Source organism: Bison bison, unplaced genomic scaffold, assembly GCF_000754665.1.
Source record: "Bison bison bison isolate TAMUID 2011002044 unplaced genomic scaffold, Bison_UMD1.0 scf7180017864469, whole genome shotgun sequence".
NCBI classification, from domain to species: domain Eukaryota; kingdom Metazoa; phylum Chordata; class Mammalia; order Artiodactyla; family Bovidae; genus Bison; species Bison bison.
This window is the reverse complement of record NW_011495030.1, coordinates 5,604,264-5,629,536: the sequence shown is the minus strand read 5'-3', so window position 1 is coordinate 5,629,536 and position 25,273 is coordinate 5,604,264. Positions and strand designations below refer to the sequence as shown.

General features: G+C 43.9%; 1 protein-coding gene across 1 annotated transcript in view; it reads right to left on the bottom strand.

Annotated features, from left to right (window-relative positions):
- The window catches only part of SMARCA2 (SWI/SNF related, matrix associated, actin dependent regulator of chromatin, subfamily a, member 2), a 183,535-nt gene that overhangs the window by 42,440 nt on the left and 115,822 nt on the right, over window positions 1-25,273 (bottom strand). Inside the window, exon 27 of the mRNA XM_010860733.1 lies at window positions 25,167-25,273. Coding sequence (XP_010859035.1) covers window positions 25,167-25,273 — 107 coding nt within the window. The remainder of the gene's footprint in view (window positions 1-25,166) is intronic.

Below are 25,273 nucleotides of genomic sequence, written 5' to 3'. Positions count from 1 at the left end.
CCCAGAAAAATAAAGTCTGACACTGTTTCCCCTGTTTCCCCATCTATTTCCCATGAAGTGATGGGACCGGATGCCATGATCTTCGTTTTCTGAAAGTTGAGCTTTAAGCCAACTTTTCACTCTCCTCTTTCACTTTCATCAAGAGGCTCTTTAGTTCCTCTTCACTTTCTGCCATAAGGGTGGTGTCATCTGCATATCTGAGGTTATTGATATTTCTCCTGGCAATCTTGATTCCACCTTGTGTTTTTTCCAGTCCAGCGTTTCTATGATGTACTCTGCATAGAAGTTAAAGAAGCAGGGTGACAATATACAGCCTTGACGTACTCCTTTTCCTATTTGGAACCAGTCTGTTGTTTCATGTCCAGTTCTAACTGTTGCTTCCTGACCTGCATACAGATTTCTCAAGAGGCAGGTCAGGTGGTCTGGTATTCCCATCTCTTGAAGAATTTTCCACAGTTTATTGTGATCCGCACAGGCAAAGGCTTTGGCATGGTCAATAAAGCAGAAATAGATGTTTTTCTGGAACTCTCTTGCTTTTTTCCATGATCCAGCGGATGTTGGCAATTTGATCTCTGGTTCCTCTGCCTTTTCTAAAACCAGCTTGAACATCTGGAAGTTCATGGTTCACATATTGCTGAAGCCTGGCTTGGAGAATTTTGAGCATTACTTTACTAGCGTGTGAGATGAGTGCAATTGCACAGTAGTTTGAGCATTCTTTGGCATTGCCTTTATTTGGGATTGGAATGAAAACTGACCTTTTCCAGTCCTGTGGCCACTGCTGAGTTTTCCAAATTTGCTGGCATATTGAATGTAGCACTTTCACAGCATCATCTTTCAGGATTTGAAATAGCTCAACTGGAATTCCATCACCTCCACTAGCTTTTTTTGTAATGATGCTTTCTAAGGCCACTTGACTTCACATTCCAGGATGTCTGGCTCTAGGTCAGTGATCACACCATCCTGAGGTCATTAGGGTGGGTGCTAATCCAATATGAGTGGTGTCCTCCTAAGAGGAGAGGATTAGGACACAGACACAGGACACTGCCAGTACCTTGATCTCAGACGTCTTGCCTCCAGAACAATGACAAAGTCAGTTTTTGTTGTTTAAGCCGCTCGGTATGTGCTATTTCGTTTGGTAGCCCTGGCAAACTAATATAGATGATAACTGGAATCTCTTATTTGAGGGACTGATTTTTTTAACTGTATCATGATAATGAACATTTGTAAGTAATGCAATCAGTTAAGTTCAGTCACTCAGTCGTGTCTGACTCTTTGTGACCCCATGAATCGCAGCACGCCAGGCCTCCCTATCCATCACCAACTCCCGGAGTTTCCTCAAACTCATGTCCATCGAGTCAGTGATGCCATCCAACCATCTCATCCTGTCGGCCCCTCCTCCTCCTGCCCCCAATCCCTCCCAACATCAGGGTCTTTTCCAATGAGTCAACTCTTTGCATGAGGTGGCCAAAGTATTGGAGTTTCAGCTTTAGCATCAGGCCTTCCAATGAACACCCAATACTGATCTCCTTTAGGATGGACTGGTTGGATCTCCTTGCAGTCCAAGGGACTCTCAAGAGTCTTCTCCAACACCACAGTTCAAAAGCATCAATTCTTTGGTGCTCAACTTTCTTCACAGTCTAATTCTCACATCCATACATGACCACTGGAAAAACCATAGCCTTGACTAGACAGACCTTTGTTGGCAAAGTAATGTCTCTCCTTTTAATATGCTATCTAGGTTGGTCATAACTTTCCTTCCAAGAAGTAAGCATCTTTTAATTTTATGGCTGCAATCACCATCTGCAGTGATTTTCGAGCCCCCAAAAATAAAGTCAGCCACTGTTTCCCCATCCACCTATTTCCCATGAAGTGATGGGACCGGATGCCATGATCTTCGTTTTCTGAATGTTGAGCTTTAAGCCAACTTTTGCAATGGGGCAGAGCAAAACCTGCTTGTATGTATATAAAACATTCCTTTGAATAAGTGATGGCAGTCTTTATCTTTCATGCCTGGAGTGTAAGGGGAGCTGTCCTGCTCTCAGTTCATCCTGCCTGGATCTACGTTCCAGATCAGGCAACTTCTCCCTGCCCTGGTCTCACCCCGTGGGTCTGAGAATGGGCCCCTGTTCTCGGGATTGCCTGTCTTCAGGCTTGTGCAGGGCCTGGCCTGAGGGTCTCTGCATAAGCCCAAGTGAGACTGACTGGCTGGGGTAGTTCTCTTCTCTTCGGAATTTGAACTACAAATGTGAAAGAGCACACCCACACTGGTGTGAGAGTTGAAGCTGAATGAGGTCATGAGGTAGCACATGCACTTGGGATGTTATTACTATTAACAATGAACAAACAGGAAACATAAGATGCAAAGAGTTTACTGTGCAAAGGAGAAACAATAGCTGGTCCCAAGGAGACTGAAATTCTATAAACACCATGCACACAAGCATCTGGTTAGGCTACATAGATGGACGTGTATGAACACACATACATATATACATGCATACACACACACACGCATTAAGAGTGTCAGGAGAGGAATATCTGGTTCCAGTTAAAGTTGAGAAGCCAACTGGGAAATGTACAATAATTTTAGATTTAGATTTACTCAAGTTGTATCTATATGGTACTCCTAAGTATATATAAGATTATTTGCCAAATTTGACTATCCTGCTTTATTTAATACTAAGTCAATAAAGCAAAAAATTCTAAACAGAATTTTGAGCTCCTATTAGCTAAGCAATATACATATGTTGCAAGTGCAATTTGCAATGCAATAAATTTTACAATGAATCTCTACTTTTAAAGCACAAACAAACAAGACCGAGGGAACTATGACCAGGTTTTACTAGTAAACACACTTGGCACTTTTCTGGTCTTGCTTGGTTTCCATAGCTCTGTGGCACCCTAAGCCAGGACTCCCCAGCTGAAATTAACACAGAATCGGAGATCCCGTCAACCAAGACAGCGTCAGCAATTGGCATGGGGCAGACAAACATTGGGACAGGCTTTCATGGGCAGTGGCATTCCATTATAGATGACAATCCCTAAAATGCATCCTAGAAACAGAGCATCTAGGGAAAATCTTACGAGATGCACCTCTGAGTAAACTTGAAGGCAGCCAGCATAGTCTCTTAATGGACCTCCACCTAAGACTCTGCTCACGGTACCGGCCTTCTGCTCTCTCCACCTCACTCTGTACCAACACTCAGCTGTGTCACCCAACATTTTGATGCTAGTTATGCTTGTTACTGGAACTACATAAATGTGGGCTTCCCAGGTGGCACTGGCAGTAAAGAACCTGCCTGCCAATGCAGGAGACTTAAGAGACCCGTGTTTTGAACCCTGGGTTGAGGAAGATCCCCTGGAGGACAGCATGGCAACCTACTCCAGCAGTCTTGCCTGGAGAATCCCATGGACAGAGGAGCCTGGCGGGCTAGAGTCCATAGAGTCGCAAACAGTCTAAAACAGCTGAAGTGACAGCACAAACACACAGCTATGAAAAGAAATAGGATTCTTACTTCTACAAACAGTGAGCGTAACCAAAGACTCCATAAAAGATGAGTTGCTTAAAAACAAAGTACTGTTGAAGTTGGCAAAGGCTAGACTCCTATAATTTGGAAAGGACCTGCCTTCACTCCCTGGTGGCTCAGAGGATAAAGCGTCTGCCTGCAATGCAGGAGACCCGGGTTCGATCCCTGGGTTGGGAAGATCTCCTGGAGAAGGAAATGGCAACCCACTCCAGTATTCTTGCCTGGAGAATCCCATGGACAGAGGAGCCTGGTGGGCTACAGTCCACGGGATCGCAAAGAGTCAGACACGACTGAGTGACTTAACTTTCTTTCTTGCCTTCACTGTGCTTTGTTAGTGTCAGGATTCCCCCTAATGGGTGGGTTAGTTAATTAGACCGAGGAATCCTTTCATGATGTATATATCTATCAAATAATCACAATGTATACTTTATATCTTATAGTTTTGTTAATTATACTGGAATAAAGCTAAAGCTTTTTTTCTCCCCCCACCCAAAGATTCTCACTCTAAAAATAGCAATACTGGAAATCCTATGTGATACATAATGGGTGTTACTTATGCAAGATAGACTACTGTATTCTAGCAAGCAGACTCAGAGGAAACCCAAGCCTTCCCTCAAAACTGTGACAAACAGACATATCTTATTTTTTTCCTTGAAGCTTTCATCTACATACAAGTAAGATGTGTATCATTTTCTAACCTTAACTAATATTTTCATTGACAGACTGGCTACTGGGTCTGATTATTTCAGTTAAGGTGGCTTCTGCTGTATTTTTCTTTTTGGAATAGGGGTCACAAAGAAAGGCCTATTAGCTTGCCCGTTCTTTTTTTGTCATCCAGTCCTCTTCTCCCCTGCAATAAGATGTAATAGCTCCATTCTGAGTATTTCTGATGTTATTATGGGCCACACCCCATTGGTCAGATTTTACATACCCCTTTCATCACGGGATTGCCCTATTTGCATTCTTAAGTTTTCCTCAGTGAATCAATTCAAGTCTCTTGCCTGGAGCGTTGGGATGCCCCTGACCTGGTCATCCCCCTTCTGACCTGCCTGATCTCCTGGCATGCGAACCCAGCGAGAATAACAGGATGAAGCCTGGGAGCTCCCCAGAGCACGCTACACTTCTTCCCCACTTGGTGATTTCTCACGGTCCCCTCTGGAGTGTCTTTCACAAATCCTTACATCCATGATTGTCCTGCTTTCCTCCAGCTGTGAGACTTTCTTTTTTTTTCCTAACAGAGACCTTGCCTTATTTTTCTGTTTCCCTACAGAATCTAGCTTAGCATTGGGAGGGAAAAGTCAGGGAACAGAATGACAACTGAACACAAACTCAACTTCTAGACAGAGTTCCCTGTGAAAACTGCTCTTAGGTCATCTACCAGCTTACCAAACACTGTGACTGAATTCAAGTGCATTTGTTTTAGATATTTCTGTATTAATCAAGTACAAAGTTTCCAACTCTAGTGTCAAACTCGTATCTTCCCTGCATCACCCTCTAGTCTTCATGCCACTTCTCACCTCCCTGTTAGCATCAACTTCTAGAGTCATCAATAATGATGAATCTCCTTCCTGACCATATAAATTCCTTTAGCAACCAAAACACTGACATTTTTCCAAACCTGCCCAAAGCCTCCTATATCCCGTTTCTATTCATCACCTCTAAACCTGTTTTGTTTCCTTTCTCTTCCATTGCTCCTTACTTAAAATCTTTCCATCCTTCAACGCTCCGGTTTTGGAACTTCCTACCTTTTTTCTCCGCATTTTCCTTCCTGTGACTACAGATTCTCCCAGTTTTTCTTAGGCCTGCTTCTCTTTTGTTCTGGCTGTAACTATGCAGTCAGTGTAACTGTGTGGTCAGTGGCCCCTTCTGAGTACACAGCAGGCATCACTAATACGTCTGATGTCCTCATCAGCCACAGGCGAGATGTCTCTTAGCGAGTCTAGGAGGACTTGCCTCTGGGGCGCTTCCAAAGTGCTTTCCTGGAGGGGCTGTGAGACACACCCTCGAAGGCCCCTACGTGGGGTGCCTTCTGTTGAGCAGCCTGGACAGACTCACAAGCCTCCGTGTGTCGAATGCTTTCTGAGCAGCCCCTAACTACTGATGGCCGGTACCTGTGACGTGTCCAGTCCCCTATTTTGAATGTAGAATATTCTATGGAGATCCAAATTGGCCCTGGCTTCAAGTATGACCTCAATGCTCTCAGTTTCAAAAATTCTCCCTCCAGCCTGGCCTTACCAATCAAGATTTCCAATATCCTACCAAAAAGTTCCAAATTAAATCATTTTCTTCCGACAGAGTGAATATTTCTCTTCTGAATCCTTCTATTTCATTGAAGGGCAGCAGCATCCCCTACTCCCATCCCCAATTATCTGGAAGAGAAACCTTTAAAATTGTCGATTGTCCTTATTATAATCTATGTCCTGTCAGCCACCACGGTTTACCTCTAAAATAGTTCATCAATAGTTGTTTCCTTCCCTTTGGTCTGGTCTTCTCTTCACAGGGTCAAGTATAATGGCCTCCCTTAGGGGTGTCCCTCATCCTCTCTCTGGGGCCCTTTATATTCATCCTTTATAATGAAAACAGTTATCTTTTCTTGATCTAAAAGGAGGGACTGATCACTCATTCTCAGATTTCAGAAAGGTTCAGACTCCCCATTCTTTCTATGGAGAGGATAAAGAATATAGCTCAAATTCTTTGGTCCCGCAGAGCCTCATCTTAGTTTTTCTTCTCCACTCCCATTCCTATAAAAACTCTGCTCCCAACACACAGGGTTAGAGTAGCACGTGTCACATGCCCATGACTCCTCATGCATCCCTTCGATGGGCACCTGCTTCTCCTGGTCCCTCTTTCCTACCAAACCACGCTTGCCTTTTAAGAAATGGCCAAGCTGCCATTTCATTCATAGTACTATGCTTGACCGCTCTTTCCCCTGTTCTTTCATAGTATATTATATTACAGGTACTTTTAGTCACCATTTATTTAAATCTTCTTGGTATGAGCTTTGGCTTTGTCTTAAAATATGTCTGACATGGAAGCAACCTAAATGCCCATTGATACAGAGGTGGATAAAGAAGCCGTGGTACATACACGCAATGGAATATTACTCGGCCAGAAAAAAGAAAAAAAAAACAGTATCATTTGCAGAGATGTGGATGGACCCAGAGGGTATCACACAGAGTGAAGTTTAGTTAGAAAGAGAACAACAAGTATTGAATAATATCACTTACATCATGGAATCTAGGAAAATGGTAGAGATGAACTTATTTGCAAAGCTGAAAGAGAGTCACAGATGTAGAGAACAAACTTACAGTTACCAAGGGGTGAGGGAGTGGCAGGATGGATTGGGAGACTGGGATTGGCATATATACACTATATGTATAAAACAGGCAATAATGAGAACTGACTGTGCTGACCTAACTTGGGAAGTGAAAGTTGCTCAGTCGTGTCTGACTCTTTGCAACCCCATGGACTATGCAGTCTATGGAATTCTCCAGGTCAGATTACTAGAGTGGATAGCCTTTCCCTTCTCCAGAGGATCTTCCCAGCCCAGGGATAGAAGCCAGGTTTCCCGCATTGCAGGTGGATTCTTTACCAGCTGAGCCTCAAGGGAAGCCCAAGAATACTGGAGTGGATAGCCTTTCCCTTCTCCAGAGGATCTTCCCAGCCCAGGAATTGAACCAGAGTCTCCTGCACTGCAGGCAGATTCTTTACCAACTGAGCTATCAGGGAAGCGCCATTTAGAAGGAAATTTAGAAAAGAGGGATGTATGTATACATATGACTGCTTCACTTTGCTGTTACAGCAAGAAACACAACCTTGTAAAGCAACTATATTCTAATAAAAAATAACAAAAAGTCTAAACCTCCTGTCAGTCTGAAATTGCTTTTGGAAGTTTTAAAAAAGTCATTTTAATAAAAATAGCCTTCCAAAGCATTTAGATTGAGGCCTTGCTCAACCAGTGGGACCCCCAAATCTTACTGAAATAAAATTAAGTCTTTTATTGTTTACTCTTCTGCTTTCTCAAAATGACAGGGTTTACCGAGGAAGTGCATTCTAAGGTCTGGCTTAAAAGATTACTGTTTAAGGAAAGGCTGCAGGATTATACAGTGAATTATACTAAGCCAGATAAATGGGGCAAAATGAAGATTTTGGGTTTTTGTTTGCCCTGCTCGAGCCCTCCTCTTTAAACTGCCTCTATTTTAATTGGTAATTATAAAATCTTTTGTCTCAATCCAGCTTTGGGAGTCAAATGGTTTAAATAAGATATTCAACCCCATTGGCAGAAAGGACCTTCTAAGCCGGACTAGTGATGAATCACCCCTACTTAGCTCAGAGGCAGAACCATGTGGATGACTCAAGCGAACAGGTAAGGAGGAAAAAGGGAGGGGCCTGGCCCACTAGAAACCAGGCAACAAGGAGGGTAAAGGAAGTACCCAGAGCCTGCTGCTGGGGAGGAAGTGAAGTGTTACTCACTCAGTCATGTCCGATTCTTTTGAGACCCCATGGATTGTACCTCTGTCCATGGCATTCTCCAGGCAAAAATACTGGAGTAGGTAGCCATTCCCTTCTCTAGGGGATCTTCCCGACCCAGGGACTGAACCAGGGCCTCCTGCATTGCAGGCAGCTTCTTAACCATCTGAGCCACCAGGGAAACTGGGTAGAAGGAAGTCCACAAAGGAGGCCTTTCTGGAGGAGCGGTGGGGTTAACGGCGTTCATGAAGTGTGTCTTACATCCCATCCAGGAGCTTTCTTGATATTTGCAAGCAGTGAGTTCTCCCAGGGTCATTAAGAGATTCATCTGTTGCTGATCTGACCTGAGCTCCTGAACCTTTTCAAGAAGCAGCCAAAATAACAGGCCAGGAGGACGCACACTGACTGAGCAAAGGGGCTGTGAACTGGGAGGTGATTTATTTAATATCTTTCTTTTACCAAACCCCACACTCCCACAGACTTGCACTGATGTGCATTTTCAAAATCTTTAAGGCAATACATTCAACATTCCATATTAAAATACATATATACGAAATGCTGGGCTTCCCTGATGGTCCAGTGACTAAGAATCTGCCTTGCAATGCAAGGGACACTGGTTCTATCCCTGGTATTGGGAAAGACCCCACATGCCTTGGGGCAGCTAAGCCCGTGTGCCACAACTACTGAACCTGCAAGCTACAACGACTGAAGCCTGAGAGCCCAGAGCCTGTGCTCTGCAACAAGAGAAGCCGCTGCAATGAGAAGCCCTCACACCTCAACTAGAGAGTAGCCCCTGCTCTCCGCAGCTAGAGGATGAAGCGATGAAGACCCAGTGCGGGTAAAAATTAATATCTTAATAAAAGTTGCTCGGTTGTGTCTGACTTTTTGTGACCCAATAGACTGTAGCCCCCTAGGCTCCTCTGTCCATGGAATTTCCCAGGCAAGAATACTGGATTGAGTTGCCATTTCCTTCTCTAGGAGACCTCCCTGACTCAGGGATCCAACCTGTGTCTCTTACATTGGCAGGCGGATTCTTTACCACTGAGTCACCAGGGAAGCCTCCCCATGACCATCTATCACGCTCGGAGTGAATTTTTAGGATTTACTCTTTTGGTAACTTTCAAGTGTGCTCTGTGATATTACTAACTATAGTCTGAATATACCATGCTGTATATTCTATCGCCACAACTTAGTTATTTTATAACTGGAAGTTTGTATCTCTTGATCCCTTCACCCATTTCTGCCCACTCCCTAACCGTCCTCTTCTCTGACAATCATCACTGTATTCTCTATGATTTTGGTTTTGTTTGTTCATTTGCTTTGTTTCTAAATTCCACATAAACATGAAATCATATAGTATGTCTTTCTCTGACTTATTTCACTCAGTGTAAGCCCCTCAAGGTCCATCCATGTTACTTAAAATGGCAACACTTCTGTTTTCTTTGAGGTGAATATAATTCCACTGCATATATATACCACATTTCCTTTATCCATTCACCCATTGATGGACACTTAGGTTGTTCCTATATCTTGTCTATTGTAAGTAACACTGCAGTAAACATGGGGGTGCATATATCTTTTCAAGATAGTGATTCTGTTTTCTTTGGATAAATACCCAGAAGTGGAATTGCTGGATCATATCATAGTTTTATCTTAAATTTCTTGAGGAACCTCCATACTGTTTTCCATAGTGGTTGTACCAGTTAAGATTCCCACCAGCAGGAAGATCTCCTCTTTTCCAAATTCTCACCAACACTCGTTAGTTCCTGTCTTTTTGAGAACTGCCATTCTAAGAAGTAGAACTGACCTTGTGGTTTTGATTTGCAGTTGCTTTATGTGGAGTCATGCTGTTGTCTGTTGGACACCTGCATATCCTTTTTTGTACAAATGCCTATTTAGATGGCTCAATTGGATGCTGACCCTTGATGGATATATAATTTGCAAATATTCTCTCCGATTCAGTAGGCTGTCTTTTCATTCTCTTGACGGTTTCCTTTGCTGTGCAGAAACTTCTTACTTTGTTTATTTTTGTTTTTGTTGCCTTTTCTTTTGGAGTCAGATACAAAATTTGTCACCAATGTGACAAATAGCTTACTGCCTATGCTTTTTTTTTTTTTTTTTTAGGAGTTTTAATGCTTCAGATCTTACATTTAAGTCCTTGATCCATTTGGAGTTAATTTTTGTGTATAGTGAAAAATAATGGTCTCATTTTATTCTTTTGCTGTCCAGTCATCCCAATACCATTTACTGAAGAGAACTTTCTTTCCCCCTTGTATATTCTTGTACTGCTGTCATAAATTGATTGGCTATCTACACACGGCTCAGATAGTAAAGCATCCGCCTGCAATGTGGGAGACCTGGGTTCGATCTCTGGGTTGGGAAGATCCCCCGGAGGAGGGCATGGCAACCCACTCCAGTACTCTTGCCTGGAGAATCCCCAGGGACAGAGGAGCCTGGTGGGCTACAGTCCATGTCGCAGAGTCAGACACAACTGAGCAACTAAGCACAGCACAGGACATGGGCTTATTTCTGGGTTCTTTATTCTGTTTCACTGATCTATTGTACTCATTTTACACCAACAAAAATAACATTTTTATTACTATAGCTTTGTGATATAGTTCAAAATTGGGGAGCGTGATGCCTCCAGATTTGCTCTTCTTTCTCAGGATAACTTTAGCTATTCAGGACTTTTGTGGTTCTATAAAAATTTCAGTATTGTTGTATTTCTGAAAAATGTCTTTGGAATTGATAAGGATTGCACTGAATCTGTCTACTGCTTTGAGTAATACGGACATTTGGCATTATTAATTCTTCCAATCCAAATAGATTTCCATTTCTTGTGTCTTCTTCAGTGTATTTCATCAGTGACATAGTTTTCAGAATATAGGTCTTTCACCTCTTTGGTTAAATTTATTCCTAGGTATTTTATTATTTTTGATACAATTGTAAAGGGGATAGTCCTCTTTCTGATAATTCGTTGTCAGTGCATAGAAATGCACTTAATTTTTGTATGCTATTGATTTGACTGAATAAACCTGTCACCTTACTGAATTCATTCATTACTGAGTTCTAACAGTTTTCTTTGTGAAACTGAAAAGCCACAGTTGAAAGTGAGGGGAAACAGGTTGTGAAACCTGAAATGGAGAAATAAAAGCCCTGTTTATGAGAAGAAGCAAAAATTGCTACTCCAGTGTGGGGAGGCATGCCCCCACATGTGTCTTAATGGCTCTAAAAACAAAAAGTCCTTTAGCACTGGGTGCCCAGGAAAACAGGGTGTTCTTCAGACTGATTGGAAGGACATGCAAATACAGCTGACAACAGGCTGGGGCCTGATGGGCATCATGGGTTGGGATTTACTGAAACTGTGGAGAGCCAACCCTCATAACAGGTTAAAAATACATCTGAACGCAACGGCACCACAGTAATCCCTGTCTGTGATTTTACTTGGCTCCTTTTCCAACCTGGGTATGTGAAGGTCAACAAGATTACAGGTGACTCTCTTTCCTTACCCCTCTTCCATATTTCTCCTTATGCTTTTATGATGGAGAGAATCCCTCCAAATAAATTTTATTTTATACACTGCGTGCATGCATGCTATGTCACGTCTGACTTTGTGCGACCCTATGGACTATGGCCCATCAGGCTCCCCTGTCCATGGGATTCTCCAGCGAAGAATACTGGAGTGGCTGCTTTTTCCTTCTCTGGGGGATCTTCATGACCCAGGGACTGAACCCACGTCTCTTACATCTCTTGCATTAGCAGGAGTGTTCTTTACCACCAGCACCACTTGTGAAGCCCTATTTTAACTGTTACTTTTCTTAAAAAAATATCTAGCTCTGGGTGCTGACTACAGAAATGCAAAAGACACAATTTATAAAACTACTAATAAATAGTCATTCATTGGATTTGTGTAACATAATAAAATAAAACCCCTACACTGGGTTTCTTAATTCTTTTGCAAAACAAATGTTCATGCCAGGGATTCCCCTGGAATGTTGACACTGTAGTCTGTTAGACGCCACGATATCCTTCCCAGACCTTCCAATAATATCCCATGACATTAGTGCATTTTTTTAAATTAAAGTAAATGCAAACAGATTTGGTCTTGATAATTTGGCAAGGAGACTTGATATGTTTCAATGAACAAAATAAATCCATGCAGCAGCTGTTACGTACTCCGCTTAGTAGAAGGGATTTAAAAAATGATGAGGTGGGCTATTTCTTTTTGATGACAGTGTGCTAGAAAAGTCTTTGGTCTTGGTCTATATGGAGGTGCTGAAGCCCCCAACTCCCTGAGTAGAGAAAGTAGCTTCCTTTGGCAGGTAAGTGTTCCCTTCTGGCTCCACCATGCTAGTGTCCTGGCCATCATATATATATTATATCAGCACCCAGGACTCAGCTCAGCTCTCCAACAGTTACTAACACCCAGGCAGTCCTGGACACTGATCACGCACTGAGTCCACTAACACGCCTCGTCAGCCTGCACTTCTGAGAGAAAGCCTGGCTAAGAACAAGGAGAAGAATCCCTCACCCCTGACCCCTCTGAGTTTTAGTTCCTGAGGGTTAAGTCTCAGTTGGAGCCAGACCCACACAGTCCATTCTAGGGCTGCCAAAGACAAAAATCGAGGAAGGAGGCAAGCAGGTGAGATGGGCCAGGCTCTTATCCTCACCCCCATCCCTCACTTCGTGACTCCAATGTGCAGATAAGGAAACAGGCCAGGGAGGTGAGGTGACTTATCTAAGATGTCACACAACAAAACAACAACACATCTGGAACCGGAGCCCCAACATCCCGATGCCTCAGGCTTGTCATCCCACTAAAATAGGAGAGGCAAGCTGGGCAAGAAGAACAGAACCACTGGAAGCCGTGATAAAGCTGAAGTTTTGAGGATATCATTTTAAATGTGTGTGTGTGTGTGTTTGTGTGTGTGTGTACAAGCTGTTTCTCAGTTGTGTCCGACTCTTTGCAACCCTATGAACTGCCTGCTAGGCTCCTCTGTCCATGGGACTTTTCAGGCAAGAATACTGGAGTGGGTTGCCATTTCCTTTTCCAGGGCATCTTCCCAATCTAGGGATCAAATCCATTTCTCTTGCACCTCCTGCAAGTGGCAGGTGGATTCTTCACCACTGCACCACCTGGGAAGCCCATCATTTAAAATAATCTTTGGAAAATGTTCTATATTCAAGGTCCAAGGGAAAAATATTTTTAAAAAACAGCATTGTGCATTAGGAATATACTTTTTACGATGGACTATGAGCACAGTGACCTTAAATATTAGATTTCAGTAGGAGTGGCAAAACAAGAATCAAGCTTTGTCTGCAGGAAAGTTTCATGGTCCCGTCAACAATTTCTCATGATTGTGACAATTCAACACTCTTTAACAGAAAGTAAGAAAGGCATCCATCTAAAAGGTACATGGCCTTATGCTTAAGATCACCATTTTCCATTGGACACTCTCTTGTACAAAAATAGAAATGAAAATCCAATTAATTTAGTACTTTCTATTTTGTCTTTTCAAAAGACAAAATAGAAAGTTTTGTCTAATCTAACGCAGGTTAGAAAGGTTTGTCTAATCTAACGCAGGTTAGATTAGATATGTCAATTTGGTTTTTGCTTAAAAAGAAATAAGGGCTTACGCTAGAAGACAGCTGTTGTAAAATCTATAAGAATTTCCAAGGAATAGCTGGATTGAAGTGATGGTTGTACTTTTATGCATATTTAAATACTCTTCATCAATGTGTTCTGAAATTAGAACAGAGCCTTTAAAATCTTGAAAAGCTCAAGAGCACTTATGTCAAAAGCACGTATCTTTAGAATTTTTTAAGTAAGAAATCTTTACATGAAGACACAGACCATGCACTTAATGGGAAAGAATGTCAGTTATTTCTACCTTGATCCATATTTGTAAATAACACAGGATTCTACTGCCTTAACCAAAAAAACATGAAGTGTAAGCAAATACTCTCTCTGAGCCCTCATCTCTGGCTGGTACATTCACTTATTTACCAATATCTATGGAGAAGGCAATGGCACCCCACTCCAGTACTCTTGCCTGGAAAAATCCCATGGACGGAGGAGCCTGGTAGGCTGCAATCCATGGGGTCGCTAGGAGTCTGACACGACTGAGCGACTTCACTTTCAGTTTTCACTTTCATGCAAAGGAGAAGGAAATGGCAACCCACTCCAGTGTTCTTGCCTGGAGAATCCCAGGGACAGGGAGCCTAGTGGGCTGCCATCTATGGGGTCACACAGAGTTGGACATGACTGAATCGACTTAGCATAGCATAGCATGGAGTGCTTACTGTGCACAAGGCATTGCCCTACTGCTGGGATACGGCTGTGGACTAGACAGGAGAGGACCCTGGCTTTCCTGGAGCTTGGTACCAGTGGAAGAAGCCAATGACATAACCTTTAGACGGTGGCAAGGGCTGCAAAGAAGATTAACGCAGGTTATGCGACAGCTGCTGGCAGGGCCTGGCTCTTTAAGCTGGGGCAGTCGGGGAGGGTCTGTCTGGAAAGAGCATGAGGGCAAGGAGCTGGCCACATGGTAGTTAGGGAAGGAGCCTTGCTGGAAGTGTCCAGGAAGACAAGCCAGTGTGGCGGCCACCCAGAGAACAAGAGAAGAAGATGACATTCTAGGGCCAGGCAGAGGCCGGATGGCCATGGCCTTGGAGACCATGTTAAAGTGCCTGGATTCAATTATATACGCAGTGGGAGGCTGCTGGAGGGGTGATGTGGGGAGCGGGGCTGGGGGTAGGGGGTGGGTCACAGCTGCAATCTGCTTTGGGAAGTGCCCTCCAACTTCTCTGAGGATCCACCTGAACTGTCCTGAACAAAGAGGAGAGCTATTCTCTAAAACACCGGCAATCTGCAAGTGTCACATGCTTCCTTCAGCTCATGATGTTGGCCTCTAACGCTACAAGATCCAATCCTTCTTCCTTTTGTCAAAGTGGATGGGGGATGCACTGTGTTGTATTTTTCCTCCACTGGAGGCCAAGCAGGGTGGGGAGACCCTTGAGGAGCACAGGGGTGGCTGTTGGGGAGGCTTGGGTCTCCCAGAAGCATCCAAGAGATGAACGCTGTTGCCAACCATGTCTGGAGGTCACACCATGTGCCAAAGAGCAGCTGCCCTTCCATCCTCCAGAGTCTGAGGATGGGGGGAAGGGGAGAAATCATAAATAATGCCCCCAGAGATGTGACACTGAAAGTCTAGGGTGAAGGAGGATGGATATTTCTTAAACTCTACTGATTTCCTCAACAGTTAAAAGCCCTACAAGTCAGAACATCTCACAATCTGTTCTAATCTCTATTAATTCCCATCTGTGTACACTTGGAGACCTGCTCTTGACAAGCTCTTTAAGGTGGCTAAGTGTGCAATATTATCTCTAATAGCATCTCTCAAGTCTGGCTCTTAATTGCTCTAATAAGGCGGGCCAGCACGGTGAGGAACACTAGCTCAACAATTAACACTACTTTCCCCATGCTTGCACCGTGTGGAGCTCAACCTGCTCACCGTTCAATAAATGGGCGTTGAATGGAATGTGCTTTTTAACAGCCTCCCCCAATGGACCCACTGATCAGAAAGCAGGGGATGCTCATTACTAAAAGCACAGTAAAAAGGAAAAGGAAAGCGGCTTCATGTGATTTCCGAGGTTGTCTTTAGGTAGGTGGAGGGGGACCCAGCACAGCAAAGAGAATCCAGCTCCACCCAGATCAAGAAACCAAGGTGACACACTGAGCTGGCAGCAGGGCCGGAATGCACAGACCAGCTTCCTGACTGCCAGCCCCCGGCCCTTCCTGCAGCCACGGAGGATTAAGTAGAAAACCAGAGTCCAGAGAGTTTATAGCTGCATGAGTACAGGTTGGCTGGCTTGAGGTGAGTAAGCCTGTGCACAGGCTCCATAGCATACTCAGTAAGGAATCGTGTTGCCCTCCTTAATTCCATTAATGGTAAGGACGGGGGCCTCTTCACTCCTTTTACCTTTCTTCTGTAGGATTCAAGACACACAACAGAACTATTTTATTTCTTCTTTTCCTACCATCTAGGTATTCTCTGAAATAATTTAATACTTTTTCCTTAATAGCTATTTTTTTTTTTTTTTTGGTAATCATTAAATGCCAGGTTCTATGGTACACATATGCAAACTTCAGAAAATTATATGAAGGAGCTATGATTTTCCCATTTCTATAACAAAGCTACAGGAAGGTTACACTAGGCACCCCAGGTCACAGAGCAAAATAGGTGGAGCTGGGATTTAAAAAAGCCTGGTTCATCAGATTCCAAGGTTTAGTCTCTTAACCATGATCCTATATGCCCTTGAGAGGCAGCGATCAAAGATACAGTTGCGTCAGTAAAGTTCCCTGCTCTATCTCTAACTTCCTAAAACAGCTGTGCCCTCCCCAGCTCTCACTGGGAGAATGAAGTCATTTCACAGTGTATACCTGTCCCAAAACATTACATGGTACACCTTAAGGATATACATCTTTTGTCAAAAATAAACATATTTTTAAAAAAGATTTATTGTCCTAGCTTTATGGATTTAAAAAACAAAAACAAAAAAGAATGGGACAAGAACCAAATCTTGATTCAGAAGAGCAGCCGTATTTCTAAAACATCTATCTCTAAGCATTATCTCTAAGATAATGTGAACTGATGTGGGCTCCTTAGTATCGGTATGCCAGGTCCAATTCCCATGGTTACTTTCAATGTCTGCGTTAGATTTCAGAGCTAAACCTGTATATCAAAAGGTTAAAACTTGAGACTAGAATTTCCAGGCATCACAGTTTTAAGAACCAATTGAAACAAGTCTCTGTCACTTCTCAGCCTTTAGTATTTAGTATTTTAGATGATCCTCTGAGGACACTTTCTTCCATTAAACCAACCCTATTGAGTTTTGACCAAAGGGTACATATCAGATCCAATCGCTGTGAAAACAATCTAGCCCATTGATTTAAGAATAAAATAAAAAGTACATAAATTTATCAAAATTCATTTACTACGATCACATGTTTCCCCCAGACAATTCACAACTCTGATCACCATTAGTTAGTTCAGTACTTCCTCCTAAAGTGCTGAAGGACCTTGAATTTGGCAAAACCCAAATCCATTTGCTAGGGTCTTAGCTCTCCCTTGTGTATAAAAACGGAAATGCAGCTTGCTAGCCATTTTGCCCCAGTAAACTGACGATCCAATTTGAAAAGCTAAAAAATGCCACTTGGGAAAAGAAAAAGAAAATACAATTTTATGTCTTTTAAACAAAAAGCAAGGGAAGGTGATACAAAGTGACAAAACAAGAGAGGGGGGAAAATACTAAAGGTATTACGCACATCATACTGTAGACGCTGCTGAGGCTGAAGCTCCAATACTTGGGCCACCTGATGTGAAGTCGACTGGAAAAGACCCAGGTGCTAGGAAAGACTGAAGGCAGGAGGAGAAGGGGACGACAGAGGATGCGGTGGTTGGATGGCATCACCGATTCAATGGACATGAGTTTGAGCAAACTCTAGGAGACAGTGAAGGACAGGGAAGCCTGTCGTACTGCAGTCCATGGAGTCGCAGAGTCAGACACAACTTGGCAACTGAGCAACAACAGCAATACCTTAGATGAAGGACCCTCCCAAACCTTGCCAGTATAGAATAAAGTCTTTGGGGAGAAAAGGACGTCTTACAGAATCTCTGATGTTCTCAGCTGTGATTATACCTAGGAGACCCCAGCTCCTAATTTCAGGCTGTATCACATCATACTTAATCCAGCCCAAACAGAGGAGACATTATTCTGTTTCAAAGATTTCCTGAGAGAGAGGAAAAATTCTCTTCATATAAACCAGGAAATATTTTTTATTATTTCTCATTATATCTTTCAACAAAGTTTCAAATATCTTATTTAAAATCCCAACTTCTTTAAACTTTCTCAGTACTTTTTCCAGATCTTCGTGGCTAACTCTCGGTGGATTTCTCTGCCTTTTTCCCACGGAGGGTTTGGCAGAGGCTGCTTATAACGGAAAGCTGACTAACAGACCTCCTCCTTACTTGCACCCTGGTATAGCACAGCCTTTCAAGGCAGACAGGGAAACTCCACTAGGAGGTGTCACATTTTACTTCACTGATCTCCTCTACTATTTTATGGTTCAGGAGTCTCTTACTCTGTTATCTCCACTGTGCACTGTGGGAAGGGGAGACCCCACCAAAAATTCCTTTGGTGGTCAGTCCCTGGTGGCTCAGCGGTAAAGAATCCACCTGCCAATGCTGGAGACACAGGTTCAACCCCTGGGTTAGGAAGATCCCCTGAAGTAGGAAATGGCAACCCTCTCTAGTATTTTTGTCTGGGAAATCCCATGGACAGAAGGAGCCTGGAGAGCTACAGCTCGTGGGTTTGCAAAACAGTCGGACAGGACTTAGCACCTAAACACACATACAGACCTAACTATCGAGATGTCACTCTGGCACCAAAATTGTGGGAAACTCAAGCTCTTCTCTGGTGACAGACTGGTTGAGGGGAAAAAGATGTTCTGTGCTGCCTTTCCTTAAGGTCTGGAAATCCTAGGGCTTCTAAAACTAGCTGTCTCTCTTGGGAGACTGAAAGATCCGAGGATGTGAGTCTTAGCCCCGTTATTTAGATAACATGGTCTGGGGCCCGACAGTGCAGGGCACTGTAGGAACAGAGCTCATATCATCACCAGGAGCTTACAAAACCAAAAGAAACATCCTTACACTCATATGTAAGGACCACACCATAAGAAGAGACCCCACCAAGTAAGGAACCTTTTCAAATGACAGTTTCGAGGCATCAGATCCACTGTGAAACAAAAGCAGACTCCAAAGTTCCTTCCCTCTATCAGGCTGGCAATGAAATATTATACAGAGCACATCATTTAGACTGCATTCCAATTATCCTCAAGTGCTGCAGGGCACAAATCACTCACTCGGCAATTAAATAAATTCTGGGATGTCACTAAATGTTTAGGAAGGGAAGGATTCTGAAGTTGGCAGAAGGACCAAAGGAACAGGAAGAATAGGAAAGCCAGGCATTCCATCATTCACCCTCCGCCCACTGTTAAGCTTTACAGACACCCCAGTTTTATGGGGCTCCCGCCTCAGTCATGATTATGATACTAGGAACAGCACAGCCCGTGCATGTTAGAAACACCTGGCCCAACGGGCTCATCCGACGTCTGCCAATTTAGGTCTATGAATGCCTGCCCTCAAAGATGTTTTTCCAAGAAATTATCAACATGAGCCAATTATTGGTTATGTGGAAACACACACACACAATACAGTTGAGCACTGTTACCACTGTGGGTACTCCATGGGAAAGCTATAAAATGGTAATTGACATAATACTTTTAAAACCACATTAATATTCTCTTCCATACTTTCTCAAGGGATCATTCCTTGTTCAGGGGAGCCACCTATTGCCTTGAGTAGGATTAGGGCAAAGTTAATATGCAAAGACAAAAAAAGACAAAACACCACCACTGACTTCCACAACAGGACTTGTGGTCCTACCAGCAGACAGCAGTCTAAACCAGGCTGTTGGAGAGGAGTTTCCTCAATTCTGAAGGCTCTTTGCAATTAGGAGGGGAGACTGCTGAACAGGGATCCCCAGAACCGCTCTAGAATCCACAGTGAAGAGCACCACGGCCAGGCCATGTGTGTATGGGAAGTTGCAATGTGACAGGAAGGCAGGATAGGGAGCCTTTTGCCCAGGAGGAAAAAGGGGGTTAAGAGGAAGAGAGGTAAGACATGAGCCCTGAGGACTTTGTTACCTGTAGTATAAGCCGCTGCGCCAGCTCCCTCCATAGGGAGGAGATTCCAATGATGACTCTGCACACGGAAGCTCTGTGGAGCTTGCTGGTTGGTGTGTACACTGCTGTGCCAGGAGGGGTGCCGTCTGGTTCCATGGGGTGAGGGCAGGGAAGCTGGGTACCCTCCCTGAGACCATCCTGTGTGCTACTTCATTTGGTTGGCCCTCCCAATTTGTATCCTTCATAACAAAGCTGTAACCACCAGAGGTACTTTCTGGATCCACTGTAGCAAATTACTGAACCCGAGAGAGTCATGAGAACCCCCTGAATTTAGAGTCAGTCGGTCAGTACTGCAGGTGGCCCAGGGATCCCCGCAGTGCGGCTGGCCACCAGAGTAAGCCCGGTTTTACTGGGGACTGAGCCCTTTAACTTGTGGGGTCTAACTCCAGGTAGTTCAATACACCTAAGCTAGGGCAATACACCTAGCTAGGGCTGAATGGAATATTCACTCTTCAGGCCCCAAACCTGGTATATTTTGCGGGGGCAGTGCAGGGAACAAGAGGAATGAGGCAGCAAAGATGCCCAGAGGTAGATTTACTATGAAGGCCATGGAGTGTGGGCTTTAGGATTCTCACTTTACCAGCACCTCCCAAGGCTCCAGGAAGGTCCCTCACAGTGCATTCATATAGTCAGATACTTTGACAGATATTGCAAAAGTAAGGCATTTTTGTATCACTTGTTTTAAAGAGCTTCCTGACTCACCCAACTATCAAATTCTAGAAGCTTCAGGCTTGACAACTCCCTGGTGGTGAGACTGTGATTTTTTTTTTTTTTTTTTTAACAAAATGGGGCTGGACTCTCCTGGATGCTCCAGCACACTGGGAAGAAAGCAACTAAGAGCTTTCAGATTCCCAACTAGAGCGCAAAAGAGCTGAGAGCACTAAAAGACCAGAGAAGCAGAGCGTCTTCATGAGATTTCAGGAAAGCTGACCAATGGAGACTGGGTAGGACCCCAGACTTTAACAGCACATGTCATCACAGACACCAGAAGATGGGACTGGCTGCATGTCATGACCTCCAGCGACAGGACAGACTGGGAGTCCTGTGCTGAGCCCAGCAGAGACGCACAGGACAGGGCACCTGCCCCGGCGTCATGATAAAACCCCAGCATCTACCTTTATCCAGATGCCATCTTGGGAAGGAAGATGGCCAGGAACCCCTACAAGGGGAGAAAAACATCCCACGGGAGGCATGGATGTTGACCTGACTATCCCCAAAAGACGAAGTTCACTTGAGACTGCCTAACACCAAAGAAATTAAGGCTTCGTCAATGGAGACAGGAATTTCAAAACAACTTTAAAAACCTTAAAAAAAAAAAAGTCAAATTGAGCTTTGTTTGAAATTGTGATCCTCTTCACTTAAAATAACATGAATACAGAAAAATTTTTTAAATCTTCCAACTCAACAGATTGTCTAAAGGACACTGTGGGAATTTTTAGCATACTATGATTATAAAATAAAATTTGTTTGTGATGAAACCATAATAAAATTTTCAAAGAAAATGGCCGTAGCACTTCAATTCAACCTAAGTGTTCTGAGGCAGACACTGCAATCTTGTCACCAAAATCCTACCTTCCTGGGCTCACAGCCAGACCACAGTTCTCAGCCGCCCTTATAGCTAACGTGGTCCCAGGATGGCGTTCTAGCTAATGGGATGTGAGCGGAAGTCACGGAGGCCTATTCACTTAGAGTCCTTAGAACTCAGCACATACCACTCTCTGTGGTGTTCCCCGATTGGCTCAAGGGGATGGAGATGCTGAGGCTTGACAGAGTCCCTCCAGCCTCGATCCCTGAACAGCCCAGGGTGGAACGGTTGCTTCTACCAACCAGAAACACCCACCTTCAATTTTTACCTGAGAAATACAATTCTACTTACTCTTTTGGACAGGCCCCTGAATAGGGCAGGTTTAGGTCCATCTACTGCCGAGATGAACACTACCTGGGGCAATATTCTCACACATCAATCCTGGGCTATTTCATGTGGCAACCAATGAAATCAATGGGCCTTACTATTTGCACACGGAAGTCCAACCAAGATGCAGCATGTTAATCAATCGGGAAGGCAGGTATGTCAACAATGACCAAGAAAACTAGCAAGTTGGGTTCGAGCTGTTACGGAAGAATAGGCCAAGAAAAGTGAGAGTATGAGGAGAAATGTGATTAGTGTTTACTCGTGAAGGGATCAAAGGTGTGGTGGCAATTAAGCTGGGCCCTGGAGGATGAGGGAAGTGCCAAAGAAAGAGGAATGTAGGGAAGTTCATTCTAACGGCATTTGAGTCCTCAAATGTTTCATCCAGTGGGAGGTGATGCTAAAAACAGAAAAAATATTGTTCTGTTCACCCGCAGGGAATAGGATCAGGACCAGCGAGCAGCAGCTATAAGGAAAGAGGATTCTGTTCAAAGGGAAGAAGAACTAACAGTTGGGGCTGACCACTGGAAGGGCTGTGCAGACAAAAGGCAGAGTGTCTCCTCTACGGATGGTCAGCCTCTTGGCACAGGTGCCGTGGAGGATGTGATTTAAGTGTAGGACAGGGAGCTGTTCCACTGAGCTGTCTTCCAACTCAGGGACTCTATGTATCTCCGATGCCTCTGCCAAGCCGGCTTTGCACAACATTTCCAGGAGGGAGAATTATTTTAGCCCTGTTACAGCATTTCTTATAGAACAGTCTTTGCCAAGTTCCCTTTCAAGGCTGCGTTGCTTAGGTTCACCCAGTGTGTTCAATCATCAGCCAGTGGAGAACATCTCTGCACATTAGGCCCACGAGAGCCCCTTGCATAAAATTTTATTATCAAGAAAGAGCTTAATAAGCTGATATTAAACAGGATGGCCGCTGGTGAACAAGTAAACAAACGATGGATGGTAAGCATCTGTTTGAACGCCGAGGCCATGCAGCATCCCGCGTTAATCGCACGGCCTGGTCAATGGCAAGTTATCAACTCACGCTGAATATGGAGACACAGTTTCCAAGAGATGGGATTACAAAAAGGCATATTACAATAAAGCTGCCCTGAGAACGGTTTTATCCTTCTTGGGTGACTTGGTATCTTGCGAGGCACCTTAAGGTGAAAATTATGAACATCAATTTCATAGCATAGTTTCGTAAAACAAACTAGTTTTCCATTTTTAGACATACATGTTCCTTTCATTCAGTTCAGTTCAGTCACTCAGTCGTGTCCGACTCTTTGTGACCCCATGAATCGTAGCACGCCAGGCCTCCCTGTCCATCACCAACTCCTAGAGTTCACTGAGACTCACGTCCATCGAGTCAGTGATGCCATCCAGCCATCTCATCCTCTGTCGTCCCCTTCTCCTCCTGCCCCCAATCCCTCCCAGCATCAGAGTCTTTTCCAATGAGTCAACTCTTCGCATGAGGTGGCCAAAGTATTGGAGTTTCAGCTTTAGCATCATTCCTTCCAAAGAAATCCCAGGGCTGATCTCCTTCAGAATGGACCGGTTGGCAAAAGAATGTGAACCGAGTGAAGAAACACTAGACCAAAAAAAAAGGAAGTCTACAAGATACACAGTACTACCCTAACATGACTGGTAAATTAGTAACTTTCCACTTTCTTCTTATAAGTTTATCACTTCATCTTCAGAAGCGTTCATGGAGTTTCTACCGTGTGGCAGCACAGCGCTCATCGCGAGTGGTATAAACTGAAGAAGAGAAAAAATGAGGTATTCTAACCTTGAAAACTTTCTAGGATTCATAACGCTATTTACTTGAAGAGCATTTTCCATTGATTATTTAAAAAAGGATACATTCAGCTACCTTCTTGCCCAATAAACAAGATTATTTTGCTTGTAGTGTCTGGAAATTATACATTTATAAGACAGACTTTAAAATGCTGGCCTAGGTTCTTGTCTCATTTCCTATAATAATATCCAGGTAGTTAATTTATTGCTCACATAAAAGAGAATGGGAAAAGAATTTCCCCTAGCTCAGAAATGAGTATTAAGCAAAAACTCTTCCCATTAGCGAATGGATCTTAATTATGCAACTACAACCTCACAACAGTGAAACAAAAGAAACTCACAAAACCATACTCTGAGGCCACTGGAATGCCTGGATGTGACAGTAAAACCACCACACAAAAGTTACATTCCACATGTCACAGTTCACCCATAGAGATAAGCCATGCTTTCCTTGTCCCTTTCTTCTCAGGATACCACAGACGTCAATCTTTTCAAAATTCAGATCATTCTCTCTCATCATACGACAGCCTGAGTAAATCACCTCTCAAGTGGGGCCGAGACCTGTCTGCCTGTGTTATCCAATCTCAAAACTCTTCCTCCGTGGCCCTCCCACCCACCTACCTACTTACAGCCTGGGTCCTAAAATCCACGTTTTACAAAGCTTGGGAACCGCATTCCCTTCTGATAAAATGAACAACTCACAAAAACAGCTTCTATTTTGTTTGGTTTTCACCCAACCATGCTTACTATTTCCAGCACGCATTTACCGGCCCTGCCTGGAATGCACATCCCAGCCTGTTCTGTCTGCCTTGGTTCTAAGTCTGTGCCCAAAAACGAAAGTGCGGCTAAACCTTCAAAGGGAACAGTCATGCTCACCTGGGCATTCACACACGTGGCTCCTAGGAGCAGTTTGATATTTCTGTGCTCAAACAGTCTGATATCACAGACCTCAGTCAAAACGAGGAATCGACATTTTCCAAAGCAGGGAAACAAAAAACAATCCAAACTATAGAATACCATTTCCAAGTGTCAGTGACCCAAGTCCCAGGCCCAGGCTGCATCTGCAAGGGACGGATCAGATCAAGCCAACACCAAGCTCCCAATGCATCAGCATTCACTGATTCTGTTGTTTCTAGCCAGCTGTGCGACCTTGCAGTCACCTAACCTCTCTGGACCTCAGCAAAACCAAGAGAGTACAAAGGCACCTTCCAGTGCTAATGTTATGTGCGTCTAGGAAACCGCAATGTAGTCAGAAGAGACTGCTGTCCTGAATTCTCTCAGCAAGACCTGCAAAAGTGAAACTCTGATTAAAGAACATAAAATGAGGGGGAACAACGAAAAAGACTTCAAAAGCCCACTTCCACATTTTGATTCTAACTCCAAGTGAGGCATGACCAGGCAATCACAAGTCATAAAACATTAGCGGGTCTCATAGCTCTCATAATCCTATGTTTCCAGTGACCAATTCTGCTCTCGCAAAACAACTCCTCATTATCTTCCAATGAATTGCAGAATGACTCCGCTGCAAGAGCAAAATGACTTTTCTGTGTTCAAGAGCCCCTTCTCTTCATAGGGGCAACCAGTCCACCTCAAACGGGTCCAGCCACAGGCCTCTGATTTCACCGAGCCAACAACGCCCCACAGAGCAGGAAGTCGAGAAAGTCACACCTACCCTCAGCCACTGCTTCTCCGTGAGGGCATCACTGTAGTCCACATCCCGCCGCTGGCGAGACCCCCTCCCAAAGATCTTCTCCTCCTCCTCTTCACACGTCAGCCGTT